Genomic DNA, 16,442 nt, shown 5'->3' with positions numbered 1-16,442 from the left:
GTGTCCCATATAGGCATCCTTTGTGTGTGTGTGTGTGTGTGAAGCCCAGCTAGACCGCAGCCAGCATCTGCTGATTTCTGTATCGGTTGCCCAGGACTGCCCTCCAGGGGGCTGAGCTCCTAGTCCTCACTCAGGCTCTCACTGAGAAATGGCTATTTAGTCACCTGTTCCCTGGTTAGAGGTAGGCAGGGACTTCTGGCTATTCCTCCCCTGAAATTGGAGCTGTCACACCTCCTCTGGGGGCCACCTTCTCTCAGGGGTTGTTCCAGGTCTGGATAGAGGTGGCAGGGTGAGTCAGACAGGCCTGGATCAAATTCCCACTCTGCCACCACTAGCTCATGACCTTGAGCAAGGACTTTTATGTCTCTTGTCTCAGTTTACTTGTCTGTAGAAATGGGATAATAAAATCTATGTGCCAGCATTGTCGTGAAGATAAATGTTTACCTGAAAGGGGCTCTTCTCCCTCCTCCAACCATCCCTTTGTGTTGGGGGCTTAGACGTGAGGGTATGGAGGATTGGGTGTCCCTCACCCCATGGGGCTTTGCAGCCTCCAGTTGTCTCAGACACTAAGGAAACCCTCTAGGAATAAAGAATCCAATTGACATTATAGTTTATGGCACAAAACCTGTGGGACACGACACTCATGTTCGAAGCATTTTTCACAACAGCCAAGAGGTAGTAACAACCCAAATGTCCATCCACAGATAAATAGAGAAACAGAATGTGGTATGTACATACAATGGAACATAATTCAGTCTTAAACAGGAATAAAATTCTGAAATATGCTACAATATGTGAAGACACGCAAAGGAAAAAAGCCAGACACAAAAGGACAAATACTGTATGATTCCATTCACACGAAGCTCCTGAAATACTCAAAATCATAGGCTAGGAAGTAGAATAGTGGGTAGCAGGGTTTGGGTGCATAGGAAGCTATTGTTAAATGGACGCTGAGTTTCAGTTTGGGATGATTAAAAAATTCTGGAGATGGATGATGATGATGATAATATAAATGTACTTAATGTCACTGAAATTAAAATGGTTAAAATGGTAAATTGCATGTTGTGTATATTTTCCAAAAATAAAAAAATCCACAAAAAATTCCCAAATAAAACAAAAAACCTGTGGGATTAGTGGCGGTATGCCCAGGTTGCAAGAGAGACCAGAGAGTGAGGAGTCTGAATGCAGCACCAAGACCTCACCCAGTGGACAAGTGAGCATGGCGTGTGGATGTCCTGAGAGGTGCACTCGAGACAGTGAAAAAAAAAGCCAGGTGTTCTGCAGCCCAGGCAACTTTGCAGCAGCTCTCCTTGACTGAGTGAGCAGCGCAGGCTCAGCCCAGCAGAGAGAAGCCAGAGTGCTCCCTCCCTCCAAGGACTCAAATCAAGAAACCATCCACTTCACCCAACTGTTTCACAGATGGACACAAATTCAGGGCAAGTCAACGTGTCTTTATTAAGGACTGTCTCTGTGGCCAGGCTTTGAAGGGGCCCTGGGAAAAATCGGTATGGAAAGGGGAGAAGATCCCCAGCTGTCAAAGCATCACTCCTTATAACATAGAACCTGCCCAAGGCCTCAGTCCAATGTGAAAAGGCATAAGGTTGAGCAGGATGAATGACGAATGGCAAACTGTTTGCAATGGTGGGGCAGTGGCAATCTGGGTGGACTTCCCATAAGAAGTGGCTTGAAGTTGACTTTGATGGGTGGGAGGATTTGGAGAAGGAAGAGAAGCATTTATTCTGAGTCTGGGTAGCTGGGCAGAATCCGGCAGAAAGGGCCTGGACTAATCCAATGGTCAGTGAGATAGCTGGACATTATGGGATGTCAGGCTGAAGAGGGTGATTCTGGGCCCCAAACAGGCTAAGGTTCTGTCATGTAAGGAATAGGGACCCTCTGCAGGACCTGGACTGGGGAGGGCCGGATGCTTGTCCCAGATATGTCCATGGCCAGTCTTCCCAAGGCCTGAGTGGTGGGACAATCCCTAAGGCTCCTTCCTGCAGAGCCACCCTCAGAATTGTCTGGCTTTTCAGGTCCTTAATTCTGATGCAGCCTCTCCCAAAAGGCCATCTTCTCCTCCCTGAGCATCACACCCACCCTTGTGGTTAAATCCAGCTGCAGGTACTTCTCATCCTTGTTGTAGCGTGGCCAGTAGGGCAGCTTCCCACCATTGGGGTTTCTGCCCGGGAGGAAGGAGAGAGGATTATTTGAGCTCATCTTCATCTTGCCTCCTTCTGTTACTTTTCCCTCATTCACTTTCCCTTTGGGAGGTAGGGTTCAAGAAGGCCTTACAGAGATGATATTTAGACAGATCTTTAAGAAAGAGAAGGAAAAGTGTGGTGGGAGGGGACTTCGAGGCAGAGGAAACTGTATGTGCAAAGGGTTGGAGGTATGAAAGCCCAGGGCTTTTGGAAGAAAGCACAAGTACAGGGTTAGGTGAAAATATACAGTGTGTCAAGAGAATAGGTGTGGAGAGGAGATGAAACAGGAAGGATTTTGAAGACTTCTGTTCCAAGTGAAGGGGATGGGACTTTACCTGGGAACAAAGGGAAGCCATGAAGTTTTAAGTAGGTGATTTGGTCAAATGATATTTCAGAAAGATCCCTTGAGCGTCATCAGGAGGATGGAGAGAAAGGAGAGAGAACGTGGAGATGGAAACTAGTTGCAAGACTAGCCAAAGCTCAGCTGAGAAGTCATCTCTGCCAGGAAGCCACCCCTGCCCACCCCAGGTCGGTTAGACACCTCCTCTATGCTCTCATAGTGCCTTCTGCTCCCCCAACACAATTCTCATCATGCCAGATGGTAATTTAATATTTTCGTTAACCATTAACAGGCCGCTGGCAGATGGGGATCATGTCTATGATACCCTTGAATTCCAGCTCCCAGTATTGAACTGGCCACATAAAAATGCATTGGCAGTGACTGCGGAATGCTTGAGTGAATGAAGGATATGGTCATGGGACAAAGAGAGGTACATTCTAGGGACATTTAGGCCCAGGTGCCTTTTCTATGGGACACACAAGGACAAATATCTGAAACAGCTGACCATTGGGTCTAGCGCTGGTAGGAAGACCACCCGCACGTGTTGGGGGATCAGACTCACCCTGTGCGAGCGAAGTTGGCCCAGTATTTCATCATCTGGAGGCTCAGTGCCTTCTCCTTGCTTGAGGAATGGCCTGGAGGCAGAATGGAAGGTGGTGTTTAGAACAGAGCATGGGGTGGGGACATCCCACCCCGCTGCTTCCATGCTGGGAGGCTTTCATTTGGGACAGCATTCCAGATTAAGAATTTGCTAGCTAACTCCCTGTGGTCAGCCAGGGGTCAGAACACAAAGATGGAGAGATTAGACACCCAGCGGGGAGTCACGTGGGGCTTCGGCACCTTTGGAGAAAGGACTTCCGAAGATGAAGCCAATCTCATCTCCGTGGTCTGCCCCATCAGTGCGGGGTTTTACGATAGCGCCAGGAGCGTAGTGCTCAAACTCGTACAGGTAGACAGGGAAGCCAGCATCTAGGAACAAGGAACCCAGTGAGGGCTGCTGAAAAAGTCTCAGCCCGGGCTTCTCATCCACCCCACACATCCCACCCACCTGCATCAAGCAGGGGAAAGAGCCTGGGCTTCAGAACCCAGGGAGCAGATTCGAATCCTACCTACACTACTCATTAGCCATGCGACCTGGGGCAAGACACCCAACTTCTCAGAGCTGCAAATCCTCATCTGCAGACTAGGGACGGGAAAACAGTTCATGGGATTGTGGTAAGCCTTCCTCTTCCTTCCACTGAACCTCTCCTCTCTCTATTTGGCACTTAAGGTTCTTCAGTGTCTACCTTCTCCAGCCCCTCCTTTAACCTCTCACCCATGTGTTGCCCAAGCCTGAGTCAGCCTGGGAAGGATCTCCAAGATACCCCTATAGAGGCCTGTCCTTGCAGCCAGGAGACCTTCCCTGACCACCCTAGGCTGTTTCCTCTGGGCTGGCCTTGGCCTTGGCCTTGCCCTCCTCAGCCCTAAGGAACAGCCTCTCTTCTCTGCAGTTGACAGTATGCTGCCTCTTCTGTGGCCACTTGGAATTCTACATCAGCCCAGAGGTACAGAGAGGGTGAGTGAGTGATTGGTCAGCCCAGTGGCAAGCAGCACCAGTGGACAGGGTGTGGCCACTCTTGAGGACCCCACATACTGTGGTGGTAGCGGGCAGCCTTCAGTGTGGAGTACACAAAGGTAGCATCCGCCGCTAGGTCCATCACATGTTTTTGTAGCATCTTCTGGTCATGGTCATCCACATCACGCAGGTACTCCTCCATCACCAGTGGTAACTGCTCCTTGGTGACATTCTAGGTGGGGAAGTCACACCCACCCTGAGGTGTGGGGTGCCAGCTGGGTCAGAGGCAGGCACACCAGTGACTTGAATCTAGGCTTGGCACCCCCAGGAGTTTTTGGCCTGGGTGTGGGGGGATGAGGAGCCTCCTAGGAAGGTCTCCCCCTTTGACAATTCTTACCCCAGTGTTTTAGCTGCATGAGAACTGCCTGCTGTGTCCCAGAGGAAGTCTGGAGAGCCTTGCCCAGCAGCAGCCACCTATCCCATGCAAAACCCCATGCCCCCCCAAGGAACATCTCTGTCCAGGCTGGGGGCCCTTTGTGAAGAGCAGCTACTAGGTAAAAATAGGGAGGCTGCCTTGTCCAACCAAACAGAGCAGACGTGACAGCACGGCCTCTCACCAACAGGGTGCTGGTACTCCAGAGCAGCTTGGCGATGGTTTCTTTCCTCAGATGGCTCATCGGGAGCTTCATGATCTGCTCCACAAAGCAAGGGCCCAGGTGTAGGCCAGGCCCAAACATTAGGAAGGATTCCAGCTGTGCTACATCAGGCCCCAAGGCTCTTCTCAGAGCAGAAGTACCCATGACCTTTTCCCGCACTCCTGCTCCCAACCTCTCCTTCACTAACTTCGTTTGGAGCTCCAGTGGGGGCTGGGAGGGCCCTCCTGTGCTCGGGCATCTGCCCGGATCCACCCAGGGAGCAAGGGAGGGACCCAGGATGTACAGCCACCTGGAGGGGAACGAATGGATATGAGGACCCATTCACACTATGAGCTAAAGATTTGGGGCCCCCAAACCTCCAAGAGACTACACTTCTCTCCCTCTCATCATTCCTGTACAGTTCTCACTGCACAGGGACTGCAGGAGGCTCCCAAGCTCTTGGGCATCCCCAGAGAGACCTCTGGGATCTGACCTGGTACCCAGCACTGCTCAAGAGGCATCCTCTCCTACCCCTACTGTGATGGGCATCCCTCCTCTTCACTTACAAAAGGCAAGAGCCAGTTGAACTCCAGATTGTTGACACCCAAAAGGTAAGGCACAGGTGCAACCTGCCCTTGAGTCAGAAGCACAATAGGGTTGTCCTGGAACACTACACCGTCCACCACGGGGCTCATGAACCACACAACCTATAAGGCAAGGGGGTTTCCAGCCAATCCTCTCACTTACCCTCCTAGGACCCCGTTGGTCTAAGACACCAGCTCAGCAAGTTCCAGAAATTACTCTAGCTATATGCGCTTTGACTGGGAAAAGGCTGGGGCTCAGTCAACCTGGTGTGAGAGAGGACCAGCCACAGGCAGGACCAGGCTACTCAGACTCAGGATTCCCCCATCTCCCACCCCTCAGCTGACACCAAGAGGTATTCACATAGCACATTCTCTCATCTCTTGAAAATCTTTGCTAAGACTTCTCTTTTCCTTCTATTTAAAATCCTACCCCTCCCAACATGCCCAACCTCCTGACTCTCCTCCTTTTGTTTCCATTAACTTATCACCTCCTAAAGAAGTGACTAATTCATTTATTTATAGTGTTTATTGTCTGGCCACAGTGGAATATCAGCCCTGTGAAGGAATTTTGGCCTGAGTATCCTAAGTGTCTGGCTTACAGGAGATGTTCAGACAGAATGGGGCCTGCTCACCTTTTGAGGGTCTTCCTGGGAGTGCAGTTTGAAGAATCTCTGTGGGAAGAGAAGAGGATGGGACTAAAGGGAATCTTCTGAGGCATGGTGCCTGGGGCGGTTGGGTACCAGGTCAGAAGGATGCAGGCAGCTGGGTCAGAGGCCGGAAGGAAGTTCTACCTACCATCTTCTGGGAAACACGCATCACCTCAGCCCCCGATAGTGTTCTCAGGCAGTCTACCAGAATCTTTGTGCTGTTGTGATTGCAGCCTGCCAGCTGGGCAATCTTCTGTGAAGAGAAGAGGTGCTTGAGTGTGTGCCCATCCTGCCTCCCTTGCTGAACCTTAGGAGAGAGGAGACACTCACCTTGGCCACCTTCAGTGGATCAGGAGTGATGAAGATTTGGAATACTGCAGTGCCACTCTGGGAAATGGCCCGATGGAAGAGACCCCGGGCTAGGGGTGATGTCATCTGCAGGGGTAGGGGGAATGGCAGCCATGACATGCACAAATGGGGACCACTTGGGCAGTTTGGGCTGCCTTTCTGGCCTGGCTGGGCTGCTTGAAGGGGCCCAGAGAGGGCAGAAGCAAGAAGGGAGACAGGAGTTCTGGGTTGGAGTCCTAAATCTAAAGCCTGTGCCTTCTACTCTCTGGGCATCCATGTCCTGGTCTGTGGAATGGCCCCAGGGGTCCCCCAGGGCATCTGGTGCTGTTGCAGTGGTTCTGCTGTTGTAACAAACCAAAAGGGCCTCCCCTCTGCTACTGGGCTAGGAATATGGGAAGGGGACCCTATGGTTCCCATGACCCCAATTACCTGCACTGATAGCTCTTAGCTTTCCCCTGCTACCCAGGTTGGAGAGAACAACCATATAGGGGACCCCCATCCTATCCCCTGGGCACCTCAGACTTCATGTGCCCCAAACTCGCTCCAGCCACTCCCCATCTGGGTGTTGTCCCTTACCCACACCATCCACCTGGGCCTTCCCTCTCTCCTCCGGTCATCTGCATGCTGCAATTGGCCCTGTCCTGACTATTTGGCCTCCTGCATCGCTCCTCTACTGTCCATCCTTCCTGCTTCTTTTTCAGAACTAGCCCCCATTAGATATAACATCCCTCACCCCAAGGTGGACTCCAAGCCTCTGTTTGTGCTTCATTTTAACCCAGATCCAGCAGACAGAGCCAACTCTAAAGGCACATCTGATTGTGTCACTCCCCTGCTTAAAATCTTTGCCTGCTCTCCAATGCATTTTCAATAAATTTGCTTAACTTCTCTGGGCCTCACTTTCTTCCTCTGTAGAGTGGAGAACACTTCTCTTTTTGTAGTGTGCAGAAAGGGAATACTCCTCTTTTTGGATTGTTGAGGTAATTCAGTGAATGAATACCTGTAAAGTGCTTAGAAAAGTGACTGGCACACGGAATGTGCTCAAGTGTTTGAGTGTTATTACTGTGGCCCATGAGGTCCTGTGTGATGTGGTCCCCTCTGACTGCCCAGCCACATGACCCTTACAGGGCACCTGACCTACCCTCAAACTCTAGGTCAGCAGTACCCCAGAAGTCAGGGGCAAAGCCCAGTCTCTAACCTAGGCCTGACTCCTATGCCTGATCTGTGGCCCCAACCCTGCCCAGAGGGCACATAGTGGTCTCTGTTTCGGGCATAGACCTCTGGGGGAATGTGGAGAGGCAAGAAGTGCTGGATGATCTTTCTGGCCCACCACATTCATAGACTTAGCATTGCCCTTTCTGGGCTGGCTTGGTTTCCTCCCTGAATGGAACAGATATCCTTGGCTGTGAGGGGTGGTACCCATGGCAGTGGTGAGGGCAGGTCTGTGGATTGGAATGTTCTTGTATACCCAAATCTGCACAAGTATATGTGCAGAACCCGTGGGCCACGCGGCTCTGCGACTGTGCTTAGGTCTATCTGGGCATTGCACTCACCAGTCCCGAGATGCACATGGCCCCTGATGACTGGCCGAACAAAGTCACGCAGCCTGGGTCTCCACCGAAGGCTTCGATGTTCTTCTGCACCCAGCGCAGAGCCAAAATCTGGTCCAGCAGGGCCCAGTTCCCGCGCGCTTGGCTGTCGCCAGTGCTGAGAGCGCGGGGCTCACCATCAGGGTCAGGAGCCCCGCGCCTTGTTCCGCCCTGTCCCTCAGAGACTGGGTCTAACCACCGCATCTCCTTCCTTATAATTGGGCGCCGCCCCCATTGAGCGGTAGCGAGCACCTACCTGTCTGCTCCAAGCATTAGACCTGCCACGCCCCTCACGAGGACACGCCCCCACAGACCACGCCCCTTTCCTCCACCCAATCCTCACCTCCTCCGCCCTTAGCCCGAGTGCCGAGGAGGCCCCGCCCCTGACCCCAGGCGCGGGTTTCCGGTCCCGCCCACCTGAGGAAGCCCAAGATGCCAAGCCTGTGCTGCAGAACCACGACCACCACTTTCTCCCGGGCAGCCAATTCGGAGCCATCGTACGTGGAAGCGGAACCCACGAGGAAGGCGCCTCCTGGGAACCAGATCATCACCTGGGCGAGAAGGGCTGAGGCCTGAGCGGGACAGTGGGGTGCTTGAGTGGGATGGTGGGTGGTTGAAGGCTGAGTACTCACGGGCTGCAGAGGGTCCCCGCGCGCTCGCACTGGCGCGTGCACATTCAGGTACAGACAGTCCTCACTGAAGTGCAGCCATTTATATCGTTTGTGTGTGTTGAAATACATGGAAGTGACCTGCCCCCAGGACTCCTGGAGGCACCTGTGAACACGATGTGAGTTGGGGTCTGGCACCGTGGTGATATTGGGGAGATTGGTTTCAACCCAGGTTCCAGTAGTGAGGGACTAGAACCCAAAACAAAATTTAGGCAGTGTGTGTGTGTGTGTGTGTGTGTGTGTGTGTCTCCTTATCCTAGCAGTCTCCACTAACATTAGGTCCAGGGGTGAGAGGCAGGTTGGCATTCCCTGCCTTGCGCCTTGGTGTGCCTCCTCCCAAGGAAGGAAGCAGTTCCCTGCTCCTGTTGGAGACCTGTTGATGCTGTCAAGCTAGAAACCTGGATGCCCTGAGCACCTCCTTTCTTACCTGCCCTGTCCTCCCCTCAGTCTCTATTCTGACTCCAAAACAGCTTTTGAGTAGGCCCCCTGTGTTCACGTCAAGGCTGCTGCCCTGTGAAAGCCACCATCACCCTGGCCAGGACTCTGCCCCTGCCTCTTCACCTCCCCTCCAACTCATCCTCCACTCCCTGGCTGGAAAGATTGACAGACAACACAAATCTGACCATGTCACTCCCCTCCTTATTACCTTCCCTGGTTCCTTCTGCCCCCAGGATAAAGTCTAAGTTCACCCACACTGACCTAGGCTCTCCTTCCCATCTAGTCATTTCCTCCCAGTCACTCTTTGCTCCAAATACAGAGGACCTCTTGCCTCCCACCTCCTAGCTTCCATGCCTCTATTCTCTCTACCAAATGCCTTCTCCTCTGCCCAGCAAGCTCCTACTCACATTTAAGGTCCAGCTTATGTGTGTCTCTGCTGGGCACTTTCCCCTCTGGGCTTCCCAAACCTCTATATACCACTAACTACAATACTGGCCTGGAGTAATTTTGATTGGTTGTTTTTGCTTCCAAAGGGTAGGGATAGAGATGTGTTCATCTGATTCCTGGCACTTGGCCCTGTGCCTATGCACTGTATAGGTCTTGGGCTGTCAGGCCATCTTGCTTTTCCTCCATGCCGGCCCAGCCCTGGAGATGGCTATTCTTATAACAGATGGGGCTGGGCGCATTTGACTGGATGCAGGAATCCTGTCTACCTACTCCTCTGTTCCCTTCTCTTGTCCCAGCCTGTATTCACTATGTGTATGTGAGTTTTTGTAGGTGTAATTCATCTCCACCTCCCTAACCCTAGATCATCACCTGTTCCTTTTCAGTCCTTCCCCACAGTGCTTCAACATACCTTGGTCCAAACCTATCCTCTACTACCCACCTTCTCCAGCAACTAATATATCTCTCTCTTCCCCTCAAGGCCAAACATTTCAATAGGTTTTCTTTCCCTCCACACCTACCACCTTGTCCAAGATCACCAGTAGGCAACTTGTCTCTCTCTATATAGATTGTCTTTGCTTGACTTCTCAGCAGCAGCTAATGTTGGTGTTAGGATCAGTTCAGTTCAGGAACTCAGTCGTATCCAACTCTGCAACCCCATGGACTGCAGCATGCCAGGCCTCCCTGTCCATCACCAACTTCTGGAATTTACTCACACTCATGTCCATTGAGTCAGTGATGCCATCCAACCATCTCGTCCTCTGTCGTCCCCTTCTCCTCCCACCTTCAATCTTTCCCAGCATCAGGGTCTTTCCCAATGAGTTGGTTCTTCACATCAGGTGGCTAAAGTATTGGAGTTTCAGCTTCAGCATAAGTCCTTCCAATGAATACTCAGGACTGATTTCCTTTAGGATGGAATGGTTGGATCTACTTGCAGTCCAAGGGACTCTCAAGAGTCTTCTCCAACACCACAGTTCAAAAGCTTCAATTCTTCAGTGCTCAGCTTTCTTTATGCTGTCCAATAAATCACATCCAGCATCCCAGCAGGAAGGCCAGGGCTCTTAGAGCCTAGAACTGGGGTTATAAGCATTTGAGGCTTCTGTCTCCAACCTGCCACTAAAGCCATTCCTGTCAAAGTCACCAATGACTTCCATCTTGCTAAATCTCTCCCATCATCTAACTTGCCCTGGTAGCCCCTCTGTATGGTTGACCATTCTCTGCTTCTTCAGAGCTTTCCTTCTCTGTTGTGGTTCAGTCACCAAGTCATGTCTTATTCTTTGCGACCCTGTGGACTACAGTACCTCCACTGTCTCCCGAAGTTTGTTCAAATTCATGCCCATTGAGTCGGTGATGCCATCCAACCATCTCATCCTCTGCTACCTGACTTCCTTCTCTAGGCTTCTGCAATCCCACTCTCCTGGTTTTCCTGCCACCTCATGGGTGACTCCTTCTCTTCTTTCTGGCCTAAGTAGGAGAATGCCCCAGGCCTCAATCCTCATTTCTCTTTTCAGTCTGATTTTTCTTTCCTGAGCTGATGTCCTTCAGGCCTAGGGCTTCACACCACCGACATTCTGATGACTAGTCTCCTTCCAGCTCCCTTTGTCCAAACCATCTATTCCACATCTCCACATGGATATCTATTAGACATGCCAAATTTAACATACCCCAAAATGAACTCTTGTTTTGCCCAAACCTGCTCTTGCCCTAGTCTTCTCCATTTAGGTAAATTGTGCCTCTATTCACCTTGCTACTCTGCCCCCAAACTAGTCATTATCCTTGATTATTCTTCTTTCCTTGTGACTCACATCCAATTCTCCAGAAAATCCTGTCAATGTTACCTTCAAAATAAATCTGGAGCCTGACTACTCCCACCCACCTCCACTGTAACTACCCTGGCCAAAGCCACCATCTCTGCAAGACCTTTCTTTCTCCCTGTTCTCCCCTTAATTACCACCCCATAATCTGTTCTAAGTTATCCACAAATTCGTACACCTGACACTCTGTGTTCCAAACAGCCAGTGGCCAATATTCCCACAACTGACACCCAGATGTTTATGCAAGGGACACCCCAATCTCAAAACTCCTGATCCTCAGTGTTCCAACAACGGTTTTTCCATGTTCTGTCACCTGATCCATGGAGTTCCGAATAACAGTCACACAATGTTCAGAATGCCTAGGCTTCTCTCAGTGATGGCCAGTAGTTTAACAACCAACACCCCAGTGTTCCAGTAACAGTCAATCATGTTCTAACAGTGGACATCCTGTCTTTTAACAACTAGATACCCAAGTAGTTGTAGTTTTTTATATCACCTGACACCCAGGTTCTTATAGTAGACATTTTTCTAAATCCAGTAATTTATCCAACCGATGCTGAACAGTGTTAATGTTCATCATAGAATGTTCTGGACAGTGTGTTACTCAATGGTCTGAGTGAACAGTAAATATACTTGTTCTTGGTAAACTGCTAAGCCCAGTGCTTCAAAGGGCAGTCATTGTCCCAACATGCTCATGTGATTCAGGCCCAGCTAGGGGTTGCATTAAGACCCTGGGACATTGAAACTGCAACTGAGTCCAGGTTTCCCTATATTCTGCAGTGAAGGGCTGGGGGTGACATGTGGGCTTTTTAGGTTCAAGCACCAAGGAAGAGGGAAGAGCTCAGGGTTCTCTCTGTGTGTGTACTGTTCCTCACACACATTTAGGGAAACTCAGCTCCCCAGCAGGTCCTGGGGGCACAGTCAGTATGCACCTCCTCTTTGCCTGGAGCCTTCCCATAAGAGAATAAAAAACAGCCTTATCAGTGCCTTAAATACCATCTAGACCAGCTACTTCATTATATAGGTTTGGAAATAGGCCCAGAATGGTCCCCAGGCTTGCCTGTGGCCACACAGTGCACTCTTCAGTGAGTTGTTCAAACCCTGGCCCAGAAGCGGGCATGGGTTCACCGCCTTGCTTGGGATCTGCCCACCAGCCAGCCCACAGTCCTCTGGTTCTTACACAGGGGCGTAGGTGGTAGCATCTCTGATTCCTTCCCAGGGCTCTGGGGGTTCTGGGGCAGCGAATCTGCGGGCACCCACAGGAGGTTTGGAGAAGGGAACTCCTAGGAAGACATTGATGGGCGTCTTCCCCACGTGTATCTGCTTTCCTCGGAGTGTCCCATATTTGGTATCTGCTAGAGGCTCCTTGGTGTGCAAGGCACCTAGAAAGAGAAGAGAAGGGTCACCCTGGACACCAGAAACACCTTGACCCATCTGCCACAGCACCAGCTTGAAACTTTTCACTTGTGTCATTGCCTACTTCTTTTGTGTTCCTCTTAGGAATTTTGTCTAGTGTATTTGATTTAAGGTATCAAAGCTATGTTTCTTTGTTTGTTTTTCCCCTTCCTGAAGCACCCCTGTCATTTCTTTCTCCTCCTCCCCCTTTATCAAAACTAAATTTTTCAGGAATTTCCTGATGGTCCAGTGGCTAGAACTCTGCACTCTTACTGCCAAGGGCCCAGGCTCAGTCCCTGGCTGGGGAACTAAGATCTCACAAGCCACATGGTCAAAAAACAAAACAAAAAGCTGAATTTTTCTGTGCCCTGGTTCCCTGGGGGCTCACCCTACAAAATGACAGAAAGCAAATCTAATCAAAATATCATCAAACTTGATTGGGCATTAGAATCATCTGGAGAAATCATCAGGAAATTCAGATTCCTAGGTCCCATTCTACATCCTCTGAAAGATAATCTCAGGTGGCATCAGGAAATTAGATTTTCAACCCCTTCTAGGAGATTTTGCTGCAACTCATTTTTCAAATAGCATTGATACAGCTGAATGCCAAAGAATTGATGCTTTCGAGCTGTGGAGCTGGAGAAGACTCTTGAGAATCCCTTGGACTGCAAGGAGATCAAACCAGTCAATCCTAAAGGAAATCAACCCTGAATGTTCATTGGAAGGACTGATGCTGAAGCTGAAGCTCCAATACTTTTGGTCACCTGATGCGAAGAGCTGACTCATTAGAAAAGACCTGATGCTAGTAAAGACTAAAAGCAATAGGAGAAGCGGGTGGCAGAGGATGAGGTGGTTAAATAGCATCGCTGACTCAATGGACATGAATTTGAGCAAACTCTGAGAGACAGCGGAGGACAGAGGAGCCTGGCGTGCTGCAGTCAGGCAGCAAAGAGGGATGGAAAAGAGTTGGACATGACTGAGCAACTGAACAACAATTGGTGTGATAAGAACACACCCTCACACCCCAGCTGCAGGTGGCCTCTCTGCCCACGTACCCAGGTTTTACATGAGCAATATCTGGGCACAAAGAACTGGCTGCAATAGTGATCCTTCAAACATGGAGGTATGCCAGTGGGGGCAAGGGACCATCTCACACCTCCTCTGTGTGTGTGTGTGTCATCCCTTGCAACTTACAAGGCCCTTTCACATGGTCCTCTCATGTAGGCTTCTCAATGGCCCTTGGAGGAGCAGGGTGGGGCCTTGAGGCCCAGACATGGTTAGTGACCAGCTTGAGATCTCACAGGATAGAGCCAGGAGGTCAAGATCTATCGTATTACTCAGATTTGCCCTAAATTCTGGGTCCACTCATGATTGAATAGCTGATGACTATGACTGACTGATCTTTTATTATAGCTTGGCACTCTGCCAAATACTTTTATGCTATCTCACCTCATCTGCCTAAAAAAATTTATAAGGTAACTGTTTTGGTTTTCCTACTACACAAATGTGGAAATGGAGGTTCAAAGGGGTATATAACTTGTCCGAGGTGACACAGACTGTCTCACATCAGAGCTCTGCTTTAAACAATAATGTTTTGCTGTCCTCACTCCAGCCTCTGGGAGCACCTAAGCATGTGACAGAGTGCTCTAAACCCCTGAATCAGAGCTGACGAGGAGTGCTCCCGGTCCTAACTCTGCTACCCCGAGGCAATACGTAAGCACTTATGAAAACAATATTCCATGTTTTTAGAAGTCATAAAACACTAATTAAAACCAAGAGTTACAATTTCTACCTAATAAAAACAATAGCACCTCGACTTCCCTGGCAGTTCAGTGGTTAAGACTCTGTGCTTCCAATGCAGGGAGGTGTTGTTCCATCCCTGGTCAAGGAACTAAGGTCCCACATGCCTCGCAGTCAAAAAACCAAAAAGATGAAACAGGAGCAATATTGTAACAGATTCAGTAAAGACTTGAAAAATGGTCCACATCCAAAAAAAGAGAAATATTTAAAAATGATAGCATCCAATTCTGGCAAAGATGCAATGAGAAGGACACTCTCATATGCTGTTGGTGGAAGATAAATTGATACACCACCTTGAAAAAATAATTTGGCAAAATGTATAAGAGCCATAAAATGTTCACATGCTTTGACTCAGTAATTCCACTCTTGGTCCACCCTTATGAAAATAGTCAGAAATGCATTAAAATAAAGACTTTATGAATCACAGTCATACTTGCCATAGTGAGGACAAGAAGCATTATTTGTATCTGGGGATCAGGAAAAGTAAGTGTAATTATGAACTCAAGTTATAAACTGTTTATGCATGACCTTAAGTGAAAAAAAAAAGAATAAAATTGTTTAAGCGCTTATATCACAACTATATACAAATATGCAATGAAAAGACTAACAGACAATGTGCCAGAATGCCAAAAGTTGTTTTAGCAAAGTTTCAAGTTAAAAAAATTTTTTAATGTGGGGACTTCCCTGGCGGTCCAGTGGTTAAGACTTTGCACTTCCACTGCAGAGGGCTCAGGTTTGATCCCTAGCCGGGGAGCTAAGTTCCTGCATGTAACCAAGAAAAAAAAATTAATGTGTTAATATGGGCAAAAGTAAATTATGATAGCCATCAGAATGGTGGTGGTTATTTTGAGGATATGACTGGGAAGGTACATGTCAGATGTTGGAAATGTTCTAGATCTTTTTTTGTTTTTTTGGCCTTGCCTCATGTTATGTGAGATCTTAGTTCCCTGACCAGGAATGGAACCCACCCCACAGCATTGTTGCACAGAGTCTTAACCACTGGACCACCAGAGAAGTCCTGAAATGTTCTAGATCTTTATCTGGTTGGTGGTTACATGATGATTTTACACACACACACATATACTAATATATATATATATATATATATACTAACATAATAAGAATTTTAAATAGTATTAGTTGTATAAAGAATATAAGTATATAGTCATAAACATAAAGTTATGTAAATTATAAGATATATTTTATAAAAATGTAAATATAAATGTCCATGCTCCCAGCTGCCCACCACCCCCATCCACCCGGATCTCTAAATGTCCCTACCCTGCTATGCCCAGGAGAGGTTGAATTGGGGGCCTGTCCCTATGGCCTATGTCCCTCTTGAACCAGGGAAGGGTGGGGGCTTACCCCAGGCTGTCTGCACCACCAGAAGGAGGGTGAGGCTTAAACACAGAATCCAATTCATTCTCCAGCCAGCCAGCTCCTGCCACAGTCTGGGATGATGTCCACCCTGCAGATGTCAGATAGCAGGTGAGTCTGCGGCGAGCTGGGCAGTACGAACTTTATCTTCTTTTAATCATCAATAGAAGGTGAGAGGGTGGGAGAAATTGTAACCAGCTCTCCCATCAGCCCACAGCCTTATCTCTGCCTTGGGGTGATAAGTCACTGTCAATGATCTTGGCTCTTCAAAAAACTGACCAGCCTGTAACCCCTTTGCAGTATGCTCATCTGTGCAATGGGCTTAAAGTTGAGGTAGTGTGAGTCAAGCACTGAGCACCAGAAGCACCAGTAGGTACTAAGGTTGGAGTGGAACCCCTGAGTGCTTAGTTCTTTGTCCCCAGGTTTCCTCCCTGTGGATTTAAAGGCCTCACTCCCCGCTTCCCCTCCAGACATACACAGAGGCTCCCCTCTGGTTTGTGCAGTCTTTTACGGGCACTCCCTAACCCTTCTCACACATGCTGACTTTCTCAGCCAGGACCATGTGGGTCTGGAAGCAGTCATGATGTGGAAGTCCAGAACTGGGTGATGGTGG

General features: G+C 49.3%; 1 protein-coding gene across 3 annotated transcripts; it reads right to left on the bottom strand.

Moving 5' to 3' along the window:
- Positions 1-1,430: 1,430 nt before the first annotated feature.
- CES4A (carboxylesterase 4A) lies at positions 1,431-16,442 on the bottom strand. Of its 3 annotated transcripts, XM_044932026.2 has the most exons (15): positions 16,306-16,442; positions 15,818-15,920; positions 12,438-12,639; positions 8,526-8,667; positions 8,311-8,444; positions 7,858-8,011; positions 6,290-6,394; positions 6,108-6,212; positions 5,945-5,983; positions 5,295-5,435; positions 4,711-4,785; positions 4,172-4,325; positions 3,379-3,507; positions 3,101-3,173; positions 1,431-2,176 (listed from the first exon to the last, which is right to left on the bottom strand). In XM_044932026.2, the coding sequence occupies exons 2-15, from the start codon at positions 15,873-15,875 to the stop codon at positions 2,035-2,037; spliced, it is 1,653 nt and encodes a 550-aa protein (XP_044787961.2). In that variant the 5' UTR covers positions 15,876-15,920; positions 16,306-16,442; the 3' UTR covers positions 1,431-2,034. The 3 variants fall into 3 exon arrangements, with proteins under 3 accessions (XP_044787961.2, XP_044787962.2, XP_025124590.3); XM_044932027.2 differs by lacking the exon at positions 16,306-16,442 and having other exon boundaries at positions 6,108-6,209; positions 15,818-16,273; XM_025268805.3 differs by lacking the exon at positions 16,306-16,442 and having other exon boundaries at positions 15,818-16,270.

This window comes from Bubalus bubalis, chromosome 18 (genome assembly GCF_019923935.1).
Source record: "Bubalus bubalis isolate 160015118507 breed Murrah chromosome 18, NDDB_SH_1, whole genome shotgun sequence".
NCBI classification, from domain to species: Eukaryota; Metazoa; Chordata; class Mammalia; order Artiodactyla; family Bovidae; genus Bubalus; species Bubalus bubalis.
The sequence above is the reverse complement of the archived record's forward strand: the minus strand, read 5'-3'. Positions and strand labels throughout refer to the sequence as shown.